At 45.2% G+C, this 14,432-nt stretch overlaps 1 protein-coding gene across 1 annotated transcript in view; it reads right to left on the bottom strand.

Annotated features, from left to right (window-relative positions):
* TRANK1 (tetratricopeptide repeat and ankyrin repeat containing 1) overlaps positions 1-14,432 on the bottom strand; it is a 99,184-nt gene that overhangs the window by 24,121 nt on the left and 60,631 nt on the right. The window contains exons 12-15 of the mRNA XM_077865871.1: positions 13,447-13,623; positions 9,855-12,767; positions 4,034-4,233; positions 3,380-3,517 (exon numbers count right to left, since the gene is read on the bottom strand). Of these exons, the coding sequence (XP_077721997.1) occupies positions 3,380-3,517; positions 4,034-4,233; positions 9,855-12,767; positions 13,447-13,623 (3,428 nt within the window). The remainder of the gene's footprint in view (positions 1-3,379; positions 3,518-4,033; positions 4,234-9,854; positions 12,768-13,446; positions 13,624-14,432) is intronic.

Here is a 14,432-nt window from a genome sequence, read left to right as displayed (position 1 = left end):
TTTAAAAATGTAAAAATCACTGTTACCCCACAGGCCATACACAAGTAGGATGGATGCGGCCCTTGGAACCATGGTTAGGAGACTCTGGTAAAGCTAAAGTACCCAGAATACATACAATATTTAAAGGGAAGAATTCCTATGAAATTTCAGATTTCATACTTCACTGTATCTTGTGAGAGTAAGTAGCTAGTTAACTCCCCTCAGCCTTTACTTTTCCATGTATAAAATGGTGCTACTTGTCACCTATGTATCTTCTCAAGAGTAATGAAAACATGGAGTACATACAGCTCATGATCTCCTTTAGGTCACCCCATAACTTAAACTATATAAGTATCAAGTTAAATGTTTTAAACACTGTTTAATTTACTTAATATTAATGAAATTATTATTGCATTAAAATCATTTCGATATTAAAAAAATTAACACTGTCTATCAAATAAGAGTGGTTATGCTCCTAACCACTCTTTATGTGGTTAGGAATTATGGAATTAATCACCGTATTCTGAAAAAGAGATGTGAATCATGTAATCATTTATGTAGTTGGGAGTTTAAAAAAAAAAAAAGCCTTCAGGACATATTTATGACTATCCTCTTTACAGAGGCATTCACACCACTGAATCATTGGCCAAGGAAGGCAGGCAAAAGACACAAGCATTTTGACATTTGCAAGGCTCTACTGGGGGCCAGCATGAGGCGCAGATCAGCTGACCTTGGAAGGGCTAGTGAAGCCCAATGTATTCTACAACTGCTGAATGAGTAGCAAAAGCCACTCGTATGGCACAGGACTATCCTGTTTCCAGGAATAAAACACACTTTACTTTCAAGACAGAGCCTTTGAGGAGTGAGTCCGTGTATCTGTGGCAAGAATACAGGCCTACAGCACCTCTGACAATAAAAGAAGTAGCATTTAAGTCTTCCAGCTGCTTCCATGGGGACTGATCATTGTGAAGATCACCTTGATGGGGCCTGTTCTGTGATTAACCCATAAAAGCTGTGGTTTTCAAAGTCCCTCCTGTCCCATTCACACATTAAAAAGAAGGAAAGGACTGCCCACTGTGGCCGAGTGTAAATGGCAAGCCCTCAAGTCCCCATAGGAGGAGAGTTTGGGGGTGACTAGGAGAATGACTGCTGCTCCCCCAAATGAAGCCAAATCCTAGAAAATAAGGACTTGGTGTAACCATTCCTTGGTCCCTTCCCCATCTCAGATGATGGACCTGGCAACTATGCAGTGGTTGACAGAGAAAAAATTGCTCTAAAGAGAAGAATCACATGCCAGGGCAACAAGAACTGCCCCTACATGCATGCACAGAGAGAAAGTCTGCCAGAAACATAAGCCAGGGGTGGAAGAAGAGGCCAGGGATGGAGAGAGGAGCTCTCCACTATCCCCTGTGTCAAATACAATTACTATGCAGCAGCCTACAGCCAGTCACCCCAAAGGAGACCCCACATGGGGCGCCAGACTACAGGTGACTGAAGACTTATGTGATCCTTGTCTTTCCTCTGCTTTGATTAAAGTATTTCCTCTCATTTAGAAATGAGATGTTTTTTGGTCTTGAGTTTGGCAATGATACACAGAGGGGGTTCTTTGTGCCAGGCAATGCATAATGACATTCCTAAGAAACTGAGAAACACAGCATCAGGAGTCTTTTTAGAAATCTTATGGTGCACATGGTATGAAGTGGATGTTACCAAAAGATTCAATTTGTGATTATTTTAACTTCATGTAACAAACTGAGCCATTGGTTGGGAGCACAGGATCAAGATATCTGAGCCTTCGCCATTTCCGGGATCGAGGTGAGGCAGAAAAACTGGATTTTTTTCTTTCACAAACAGAATCAACCACAAGTTACAGATCCATGAGTCCAGAGCTCCTTGGGCTTCTTACTAGCACAAGCATACAAGTGGCAGTTAATAAAGGACAGGAACAACAAAGTCTTACCCCTTCCTCTTTCAGCACAGCCTCGGTCCAACCATAACCAATGGATGTATTATGAGAAAAAAGAGTTAGTTCTCAGAGATTAAAAATGGTTTCAGGGTTAATGAGAGTGCATCTGATTTAATTAGCAAAAGTCAATAGAAAAGGAATGTACTTAAGATACGGCAATGATATATTCATCGAAGAAGGTTCTGGAAGCCAATTTGCATGCAGGGCTTTAAACGGAAAGGAGTATAGAAGAAAGATCACGAAACAGAGAACTCAAAGCATCTGAGTTGGTCTCCAGGCTCTGGCACCTACATCATGACTATGGGCAATTTACTTAATTTCCACAACCCTCAGCTTTGTCTGTAGTATGAGGGTAATGAAAATACATTCAACCTCAGTGGGTTACTGGAGGATGATGAAAGGCAACAAAGCATTCAAAAAGTACTTTATAAATCATGAAGTACCCATAGCAATAGTAGTCGTAGGTATCATCAAGGCAATACCACATTTTTTTAAAGACCAGGAAAAAAAATAAGGACTCTATTTAAAGTCAGTTTGGGGACAGATTTTAAGGTGTCAAAGCTAACAGTGCTCCTAACCTAAATGTAAAAAACAGCCCCTTCATGCATCCACCATGTGCAGTCAGAAGTCTGTAACAGGGACCAGGACACAGCCAGCTAAGTGCCCAGAGGAGACCCCACAGCACAGTCAGCAGCCAGCCCGAGCCCCCACCACACCACAGTGGTGGAGAGAAACCAGTGGCTCGAGTTGGAGACTCTACCCATAATGTACTAAGCCAGGGAAGAAAGACCATCCAAGGACTCAGGAGCCAAGTCAAAGCGGTGGGCTGGCACGGAGGTCACTGGGGGGTCCGTCTAGGGACTCTTTCATTGCCATTGTCTGCATGGGCTGCAAGCAGTGGTGAAGCCATGCCAGAAGAGAGCTCCCAGGCAGGGCAGATGTCCTCATCCCCCACATTACCTGATCCAGGGGCCAGAAACCAAGCCTCATTTGTCTTCCTGGAGTTTCTCTTTCTATGAACTGAACTTGCCCAGCTCTGTCCTCATAGGGTGGACACTGCTAACCTTGCCTCCATTTGTAAGGCTCTCCTTAGAGGTCACTCCAACTGGAGCATCCTTGGGAGTCAAGGATAACAGAGCTAGTGAAAACTGGAAGCTGGCACTCAGGTACCAAGCGTTCAGAAGGAGCTGAACACAAGAGAGCAGGGCAGGGCATGGGAGAATCAGTCCATGACACACTGTGAAACCACCCACAGCCGTTGGCAGAACCCACATCCAAGCACACGAAGCTCCCACCAAATGGATGGTGCTCCAGAATGGAAACAGGTACCTGTGACAAACTCACTTCTACTCAGCTCCACGTTCTCTTGCCCAGAGTGGAAGTGTAGCTCATATATATGCGTGCACAGCATGAAAAGAATTCAGCGTAACATACCTCAGAATCCGTAAAAAAGTTGTAGAGGAGGACATCGTCAAATTCTAAGCCTTTTGCTTCATAAACGGTCAGCACAAGTGCCAACCCCAGCTCTTCTGGAATTTTCTCCTTTGCCATTTCATTAGCTACAAGGATTACCTGGGGGGGGGGGGAGGGGGAGAAGGAGGAGGAGGTAGGGAAGAGAAAACATCAAATTTTACAAAGATAAATCTGGTAAAGCTCAGTCAATTTCTGTGGGAGGCAGGAATCATCTTTAAAACAAAGCGGCTAGGGATCCCTGGGTGGCGCAGCGGTTTGGCGCCTGCCTTTGGCCCAGGGCGCGATCCTGGAGACCCGGGATCGGATCCCACGTCGGGCTCCCGGTGCATGGAGCCTGCTTCTCCCTCTGCCTGTGTCTCTGCCTCTCTCTCTCTGTGACTATCATAAATAAATAAAAATTTAAAAAAAAAATAAATAAAACAAAGCGGCTGGCCTGGGCTTGGTCAACCACTTAAGGTGAAATATTAACAACTCTTCATTCACCCAGATCTGAAATTTACCCACTATGGCAGAGGGGCTATTGAACTCTATCCAGTGGAATAATTCAGCCCGCTAAACTTTTTTTCAACTGCAAACTGCCTTTTATTTCACAACATGCAATCCCAAGAAGCTCACCTGGTGGGCTCCAAATTCAATAGGCTGAGTTTTCCTTTTGTTCCCTCGGAGCAAAATTGCCAAGTCGCTCACGCTACAAGACTCCAGGACAGTTGGTTTGGGACCATCGAAGAGGCCAGAATCCCTGGGAAGGCGATCAAAAGATTCCGGGAAATAGAACTGAAGTAAGTCCACTACCCCAGATGCCAGATTGAGGATTCCTGAGATAAAACAGAAAGCACATGTCAGATGCTGAGTAACACAACAACATGTCTGGGGTTTTTTTTGTGTGTGTATGTGCTTTTGTGCTTTGTTTGTTTGGCTTTGGTTTTATTTCCCTGAGAAGAGGTATGGGCCCTGACAGTATGGATAATTGCAAGCCAATTTCCAGCTCCCATTAGATTATCACTTTGGCCCTGCAAGGTATTACTCTGGGTACAGAGGATCAAGGCAGAGATGTGTTGTTAAGAATGACAAACATTATATGGTCTCATTCATTTGGGGAATATAAAAAATAGTGAAAGGGAATAAAGGGGAAAGGAGAGAAAATGAGTGGGAAATATCAGTGAGGGTCACAGAACATGAGAAATACCTAACTATGGGAAACGAACAAGGGGTGGTAGAAAGGGAGGTGGGCGGGGGGTTGGGGTGACTGGGTGATGGGCACTGAGGGGGGCACTTGATAGGATAAGCACTGGGTGTTATGCTATATGTTGGCAAATCAAACTCCAATAAAAAAATAAAAATAAAATAAAAAGAAGGTTTTGCAGGATCTCGTTCCTGATCTGCACTCATTATCAGAGAAAATTACCTCATAAAGAAAATTCAAGGCAGAAATATAATTTATCCAATTAAAACTGTTAGAATGCTAATATAAGGGGCTACTATAGATGGCAAGGAAACAAAAATTATTCAGACCCTCTCATTGGAGTCTGGAGCCCTAGAGACGTTGTCATGGTAACAGCCCTGTCGGCTGTTAGCTGGAGGCCAAAGCCTCCAACACCTTCCCACCAAGTTTATGCCCAACCAAGAGAGGACTATAACTAAGAAAAATCGTAGAGCTGGAGAGAGGGTTTTGTAAAGAGCTTTCTCCCTGGGTCCCATTTCTTATCTAAGCTCTGAGGAACATTGCCAGTCACCCCAACTGAACACTACCAGATGACAGTCACCTTCATAAAATTATCCCATTTAATCCTCAGGACTTTCTAGTGAGGTAGACCAGACAATCCCCGCCTTTGCAAGCATAGACTCCAAGGTCCAAGAAGTTAGTATACACTTCCAAGTGACAGGATTTGAAGCTGAGTTGACACAGATCATCCAGGGTCTCTCCATGGCTCACAGGGGCCATGTGCCCTTTACCTGACACCAGATAGAATACTATGTTCTTGGTAGAACACCATGAAATGGGCATACAGGTCCCCATTGCTACTCCCAAATAATGAAAAATATTACTACCCAGTAGTAATATTATTAGATGGATACAATTGGGAGCAAGAGTGGAAACTGCTAAATCAGAGCAAATCAGTTGATACTGGAGCTCCCTCCTCCTAAAGAGCTAGCAAAGACCAGAGATCTACATTAATGGGAGAATCAGAAAAGGGTACAGAAGTGTTCATTGCAGTGATAAACAGGAATCTGTTGAAATGCCCTTCTAGGGAAACTAGATAAATAATTTTTTAAATAAGCCTACCCAAAGAATAAAAGATGGCTCCACCATAAAAAGGAATGAAACTCTGACACATCCTACAACATGGAGGAACTTTGAAAACACTATGCTAATCACTTAGCCAGACACAAAAGACCACATACTGTATGATTCCTATTATAGGAAATGTCCACAATAGGCAAATCCAGAGACAGAAAGTAGATCAGTGGTTCCCAGCAGGGCAGTGTGAGGGGGGCGGGAGGAGAGGGTGAGATGAAGAGCAACTGCTAATGCTATGGGGTTTCTTTTTGGGATGATGAAAATATTCTGGAATTAGAGAGTGGTAATGGTTACACAACCTTGTGAATATATTAAAACCACTGAACTGCAGATTTTAAACGGGTGAATGTTATGCTTTGTGAATCTCAATTTTAAAAAGAACAAAACACAAGGTAAAATGTTCACTAAACATAGCGTATATTCACTACATAATAAATAAATGCAGTGATAAATGCATTTAATGTATATAAAGAAAAAAGATAAGGGTGCCTGGGTGACTCAGGTGGTTAAGTGTCTGGCTTCAGCTCAGGTCATGATCTCGGGGTACTGGGATGGAGCCCCACATCAGGCTCCCTTCTTAGTGGGGAGCCTGCTTCTCCCTCTCCCTCTGCCTCTGCAGCTCCCTCTGCTGTTCCCCCTGCTTGTGAGTGCTCTGTCAAATAAATAAATAAAATCTTTTTTAAAAAGAAAGAAAAAAAAGATCAAAAGGAAATAAAACAAAATGTTAGCAGTGAGTGGCTTAGTTTGTAGGGTTTTTTTTAACATTTAGGTGTTTTATAAAGTTTCTAAAATCTAGTACATATTATTTGGATTTTTTTCTGATTCTATACACAGAACATACAGTCTTCCCTCCATCCCAAGAAAGGAGGCAGGAGAGGGGTTGATGTAATCATTGTCCCAATGGGTTTCTTAGCAAAAATATCAAAACTGTTCCCAGGAACACTTCCCTCTGCCATGCTTCAGCCTGCAAGGTATTCAGGGGGTCAATCAGAATGAGGGGCTCATTCAACTATCATGCCAGATCCTTCTACTGGACCCAACAACAGAAAAAGGAGTGCCATGGGAACCATTCCCTGAGGACAAAAACAATGAATTATGTGCCTCAGTCACCCAGCCCTCACACAATGCCAAGCAGGGTAGGAGCTCAATAAACTTTCCTGAACAGATAAAAGAGGGCCAGGACTCTATTTCTTATTAAAAGAATAAATTGCTTTCCCAGACAAACAAGCACTAAAGGAGTTCATGACCACTAAATCAGATCTTAAGTTTTATTGTCAAATGGTGTTCTTGTGAGATGTCTTTTTCCATTCTGTTCTTTTTTGGATGGTAATTATTACATACAATGCCATCCTTTTTGTTTTATATTTAATAAATTAAATATATATTTATTTTTCTGTTACCTAATACAATTTTTTCACTCTATACATAAAAAAGAGAGAATAAATTATTTTGTGCTAGCTTTTCCTACATAATCCACATCCCAGGAATGACTATGATAGATCAAGAAGCTGAACTGCTCAGACCCAGCCAGATCCTGTGATTTTTTTCAAATGCAGTATCAGTGATGACTTCCAGAGCCCAAAAGAGCTGGGCTGAGTTGTGTGGTGCACGCTATACTCTGGGAGGTCACCTGCCTTCTACTCATTATCTGATTCCTTGGCTAAACAAATCAGAATTTTAATCTAATTTTATAATGTGTGTGTGTGGGGGGGGGTATTTTCTCTGTCCAACAAACCATAGCTTACCTGAGCTGCATTTAGAAAAAGAGCATCTATCAAAAACCTATAATAAACATAAGGCTTAAATGGCAAAATATTAAAAATATTTCCATTAACTTCAGAAATAACACACAGATGCCTGTTAAAGCTTATGCTTAAGATCCTACCCAATGAAATATAACAGGAAAAAACAAATGATAAATATAGAAAAAAGATAAGGACTGCCATTATCTGCAGAAAAAAAAATGCCAAAATCTAAAAGTTAGAATGTTCAGCATGATTGTTAGATTGACCAGATCAACACATAAAACCAATAGCATCCTTCTATACCAATAATAACTGATAAACGTGGAAAAAGCAAAAAAGGGGCAGCAAAAAATGATAATTATAAAAAGTGTAAGATCCCTAGGACAAATCCAACAGCTATATGAAATGTCTGAGGAAAATTTTTAAAATATTATTGAAGGCACTAAAAGAAGACCTGAATAGAGAAATACACCAAGGTTCAGAAATCCCTGTGATGTAAAGATGTGAATTCTTCCCAAAGAGCAATAAATTCAGTGAAATTCTAATCCAACTTATAGAGTCAGAGAATCTGATAACTATGGTAAATGTGCTATCATGCTAACAGTACAAGAATAGACAAATGAGACAAATCAAAGAAAACAGTGGAGCCCAGAACAAAGTCACAGACATATAAGAAAAGCAGCCTTACAAATCAGAGGCAAAGATATGCCAAGAAGTGAATGGCGTCAGCACGCCAATTCTCCATATGGAAAATAAAATTAGATCAGAGAAGGGTTAGTTCAATAAAGACAATGTCACACCACACATACATTTTATATAGATTAAATTTAGTTACCCAATTTAGAAATAAAAGGCAAAATTTAAAACCATTAGGAAATCATATAGGAGACTATCTTAATAACTCCAGATCAGAGGAATTTCTTAAGCTACAAAAAGGCAACTTGTAAAAGAAAACATTCATAAGTTAAAATTTAAGGTATCTTCCTACTAAAGAACACCATTACTTATATGCCGTTTTACCGTACAAACTTAAAAAGACAAGCCCTGCAATATATATAATCAACAAAGGATGCAAAGGCAAAAAATCATAGAAAATTCTTAAATTAGTGAGCAAAACAACTCATGAAAGAGGTAGGCAAAGGAGAATAGGAAATTCACAGAATACAGAATTACGGATAACCACATGAAAAGATGCCACGTCTCAAGAAAATGGAAATTCAAACCATACTAGATGTCATTTCACACCCAACCCCAAAAGCAAAGCAGGAGGATATAACACAGATCCAGAGAGATTTGCTCAGGCAGATTAACTCCAGGACTTTATGCCACAGTAAAAAACTGCCAGGAGCCTAATGTCCATTATTGGAAAATGAGTAACAAACTGTGGTACAGCCATAAAATGGAATGCTAACATAGGTTAGTTAGAAATGCGGAGACTGGAACTCCACATTATCAATATGCAGAAACCCCACAATGTAACATGAAGCAAAAATACAAAGTGGCAGAAAGATGTCTGGCACGATCCCATTAAATAAATTTCTAAGCATGTAAAATAATACTCCACACTGTTCACAGGACATATGCAGGGCACAGGAGGTGAATGTGGGAGCAGTTTATAAACCACAAAGGAAGGATTCTGGCTGGCATGGACGTTGTGTTATTCAAACTCTCCATACCTCGGTGTCCTCCGTGAAATGGAAAAGCTGCTCACCTGGCAGGGTCGTTGTGAGGATGAAGTACAAGTAGTCCACATCGGCTGCCTGGCATCACACCAGGCCCAGAGAAGGGGCACGACTGCGGTTCAAGTTAAAAGCACCTAAGTATGTGCTATCTTCCTACCACCTCCAAGCCCTCTTTTTTGGCTTCTCCTTGGGAGAAAAGCCCATTTGGGAATTAATGATTTGTAACTAGCATATCGCTTTATGTGGCACAAGTAGGTGCTTCCAAAGTGCTTTAACAAAAGTTCACAAGCAGTTCGTGTGCTCCCCTGTAATGTTTTCATGTCTTGGCAAACTCCCAAAGATGTAATTTCCACTGAACCACAGCTTGAGTTATCAATCTAAGTGAGGAGCGGCAGAAACCATAAGATCTCTTGTTCGTGGGGGTGTTTCTTTTTTTTTTTTTTTTTTTTAGAGATTTTATTTATTTATTCACGAGAATACACAGAGGAGAGAGAGGGAGGGGCAGAGACACAGGCAGAGGGAGAAGCAGGCTCCATGCGGGCAGCCTGACGTGGGACTCGATCCCGGGTCTCCAGGATCACGCCCCGGGCTGTAGGGCCACTGAGCCACCAGGGCTGCCCCATGGGGGTGTTTCTAACAAACTCCAAGATCATTTCCTTCCTACATGTCCCAGAACCTCCCCTGCAGGCAAGCACAGAGCCTGGGCATACCTGAATGGGACCTGTAGTTCTGGTACAGCTGGTGGATCTTCTTGGGCTTCCGGACGGCACACTGCTTGTCCACGGGGCTTCTGCTGGCGTAGTGGAACAGGGAGCGCAGGTCGCTGAAGCGGAAGGCCACACCCTTCATGATGCTCTGGGCTGTGTCCCCCGTGAGAAACATGGCATTGGGGTCATTGATGCATTTCATCAGCAGCGCCAGCTCGGCCTGAGTGAAGTCCTGAATCTCATCGCCATAGAGTTCGTGGATGGACCAGGGGAGCACCTTGAGCCTTGACAGTCTCCGGGACAGGTTATACAGGACATCTTCTTCATCGAAATAACCTTTCTGAGACCTGATCTGCTGGTACAGGCAGAAAAGACTGTAGATCTCACTCCGGTCTTCCTTGAAATTGGGGGACCGCTTCCTCCCTAATTTCTTATATGCTTCTTCTGTGAGCCTCCCCTGGGGGCAGCTGAGAGCCTCAAAAGACCCCTTCAGAAAAGATTTGATTTCTTTCCAAATCAGTGCAGGGTTGTAAGATGTTTTCCCTTTGATCATTTTGGGCCATATCTCATTGGTGAACACCTCAAACGTCACATACACCCGGGGGTCAGTGTCACATGTACGTGTTTCTGCAGCTTTATCCTCCTCACCATTGTCCCCGTCCACCTCAGCCTCCTCCTCATCCTCTTGCCAATTGGGGATGGTCAACTCTTCCTGTGTGGACCATCCCACGATGGTTCTTTTCAAGCTGCCATCTTCGTTTCTCAGAAAAAACGGTTTGGGCAGAGAAGCATCAAGCAGGAGGAGCAGCTGCTTGGAAGTGACAAACAGAGGAAAGTTCTCATCCCTCAGGTCCTGAAGTTTGTGGACATTGGGTTCCAATGGTTTGTAGTGACTGGTGGCCTTGGTGGACTTGGAAAGCTCGATGAAATTCCTCTGCACCTCCTGGCACAGGACATGGTTCTTGGTCACAAAGATCTGATGTAAATGCTCCAGCTGGTGGGGATGCTCTGAGGTGCACACCTCTGTTGCCTGGCCGGGCCCCCCGGGCACCTCACTGGATCCCCCTGTGCAGGTTTCGCTATCCTGCTCCTCATCTACGCTGTCCACTGTTTCCACTTCCACGGAACCTTCCTCTTCTTCCTCCACCTCTTCCACTTCCTCGTCCCCTTCCTCCATACCTAGACCGTCTTTGCTGGGTTCCACTTCCAACCTTCTCTTCAGCCACATCTGCTTGGCCAGCAGCGGGCTTCCTGCCTGCTCAGCCTTTTCCCAGTAGATGTGGAATTTTTTCCACAGCCTGTACAAGCAGCACGTTGTCTTCCCAGTGCCACTCCGCCCAATGAGGATGATGGGCTCCAGTGGCCTGGGGTTGAGGTCGATCACGGCATACTCCAGCTCGCCCACCCGGAACGGGTACTCCACCGTCGCCGTGGTGTCACTGAGGATGTTGAAGGCCATGCTGGTGCTGAAGCTGTGGAACTTCATGATGTTATACTCTGTCTCCACTGCGCTGGCCGGTGGGAAGTACTCGGGGTTCATGTGCTCCCGGCTCTTCTCCGCTTCCGTGTCCTCCACATAGCAGCGGGGGATGCGTTTCTGGACCTTCATGTTGGCTGACACCTGGCCTTGGTGGATGCCCTTGAGCTTCTTCCGCAGGACACAGGACAGGCCCCGGTTGTAGGCACTACAGATGGCCTTGATGGAGTCCGACAGCTTGCAGTGGTCCAAGACGATGTCCCAGATCCGAATGATCTCTGTGTAGACCCGACCTGACTTCTCTGGGCAGTGTGGGTGCCGCTCCATGGCGATGATCTTCTCTGGGTTCTCACTGCATCGAGGGGAGAAGTCAATGGCCAGCTCCCATAGCATCCGGGCTCCCTTGTCCAGCTTGGCCTCGAAGAGCTGGATGCTTCCCTTCAGATGCTTCAGCCGCTTCTGGAGGCCCTGAGTCCACTCACCATTCCCCAGCTGCTGGATAGCAAAGATGATTTTCTTCTTCATGACCTTGGTCATGACCTTACTGGACAGCTTTTTCAGCATTTCTGAAGTGCATTCGATCTCCCACGTCATGTTCTCAAAGTCCTGGAGGCAGGACTCAATCTCCTGTGTGCTCCAGCTATCTGGATCATCGCTGCCCTCTCTCCCTCTGTGGCCAGCAGGAACGAGCTGTGAGGCCCCGAGGCCTGCCTGAGCATGTCCACCCCCTGGCTCAAGGACGCTGTGTTTGTTCCCACTAGAGTCAGAGTTTCGTGCCCCCAGGGCCCGCTGGAGCTCGTCCTTCTTGACTTCCATTTCAACTCCTGTCTCCAGAGGTTCAGAGTCCTGAGCACAGTCCTCCAGGATGGATGTATCCAATTCCACCTGCTGAATTAAACCCATAATGTCCTGCACCAGGCAGTCTCTCATAGAGCAGGGCCTGAGAGCTCCAGACTCCTGCCTCATCGCCTGGGCATCTGGGAGAGCCTCCCAGCTGTCAGGGACCATGGCTCCTTTGGACAGGGTCCTGGCAGTGACATTGCAAGGCAGTGACTTTGATGAACCCTGGGACTTGAGCTGAGATGTGTGACCAGGGGCAGTGGGCCTTGGGAGCTTGCCAGGGTGGGTGGCAGAGTCCTGCCGGTTCCTCCGCCTATTCTCCATCACAGCTTTGTTCCAGGCCAAGAGCAGAGGATCGTTCTTCTTAATCCGGTGCCTTGCGTCTTTGCCTTCTTTGTTCTTCAAGTTGAAGTTGATGTCAAACTTCACTAGCAGGTCTATCAGCTTCTTCATCCGCTTCAGCATGCCCTTCTGGAAGAGGATGTGCATCAGCGTGTTCCCATTGCTGTCCTGGATGTTGGGGTTGAGGTAGCAAAATTCAGTGGGGTTGGACCAGAAGAGATCCAACAGGTGGCTGAGGAAGTTAAAACCAATGTCAGCTGAAAGACACAAACAAAACCCTTATAAGTGCTGAGCCACTCCTGCCAGGGAACAGAAACTCCTGGATTTGGAGAGATGCCACCACGGGCATCTCAGAACACTGCACTCCCCCTTCTCAAGTGCTTGATAACCCAGTGGTTCAAAACCAGGGCCTATTTGCTCCCAAGGAAAACCTGGCCATGTCTGGAGATAAGATATCCCAATGGTTATCACTATTTGGGAGGTGCCACTGGCATCTAATGGGGAGAGGCCTGGGAGGCTGCTAAACATCCTACAATGTGCAAAACAGCCCCAAAGCAAAGAATTATCTAGTCCAAATGTCAATAGTGTCAAGGTTGAGAAATCATAAAATAAGTTCATAATGTGCCAGTAAGACCCTTTATGTCCAGGCCCTTGAAAATGGTGTAAGTAACTGGAAAGTATTTGTCAGCCCAAGACAACCAATTTTGAAACTTAAGAATCCTCCCCAGCAACCCACCCTGACCATTCACCATGACGGTTGCTCCTTCTTATCCAGCCATGGGTATGGGGCCAGGAGATATGGGTGGGCCTGACCAAGAAACTGGCCTATTCTGGATAGTTGGTTTTCCCAGGAGGAAAGACAAAAAAGCATAGCATCATTTCTAATACCCAGCTTCCTCTTCAAGGACAAGACTGCTTAAAAAAATCAAGGCCTACCTTTGATATCTAAAAAGATGTGGAGTGCCGCATGCAAAGGAGTATCACCTTCTGTGAGGGAGATACCTCGGGGGTCTGCACCCTTGGTCAAGAGAAGAAAAGCCATCTCGAAGTCTTCATGCTTCAGGCACATGACAAGCGGTGTCTCCTCGCTGTCCTGGAGACCTTCGGGCAAGGCTGAGGAGGCAGAGGAGATGGACACATCCCCGTGAGGGATGTACCCTGTGACGAGTGACTGCCTGGCTCACCTGAGGAGGAGGGGACCACTCTGCCATGTACTCCAAGGGAAGAGCTGATGCTGACTGGACTTCCAAGGCAAAGGCTTCTGAGAGCCCTGAATGAAAGCCCAACTCCCTCAGGTGTCCTGTTCATGGGCCGTGCCTCTCCTGGCTCTCCTGCTCCCCTTCATGTCTCCAGACCCCCGTCTTCAGTACTGCCCAGAAGTGGGGACAGGGTCCATGAACAATGGGAAACCCTGGTGCCTGCCTGACACCCTACCTGACACATAATCAGTGATCAGGACATGAGCATGGCTCCCTATGCCCTTGGCTTCTATGAAGCTTCTTCCTGAGGATGCCCATCTACCATCAAATGGCATCTTCCCTGACACTCTCCACCCCCAACATCAGCTTCCTTTTAGCTCGGTCCATGCTTCCCCTCTGCACTGCAGGCTCCCTGACCTGCACCCCTGTGATCTGCACACTCCCATGCCCCACAGCAGCTACGCATTCACGCTGTTCTTGGTCCCTAGCACCTAATTCCAGGGAGGCACTTCATAAGTGCTTGCTGATTCAGGAATAAAACCAGAATTCCATGACAGCCACAGTTTCCAGGCAAAGGTAGGAACGTTCCAGTTGAGAAATGGTTTTGAAGAAATAAGCTATAGAAGACATTCTGTCTACCTCTTAGAACCTGTGGGTACAGTCAATGCCCAAAGAGTTTGTACTTTGGCATTTTGAGAGCTAAGGACCAATAAAGGGCATTCC

This window comes from Canis aureus, chromosome 22 (genome assembly GCF_053574225.1).
Source record: "Canis aureus isolate CA01 chromosome 22, VMU_Caureus_v.1.0, whole genome shotgun sequence".
NCBI lineage: Eukaryota > Metazoa > Chordata > Mammalia > Carnivora > Canidae > Canis > Canis aureus.
Note: the sequence above shows the minus strand (reverse complement) of the source record. Positions and strands in the feature narration are given on the sequence as shown.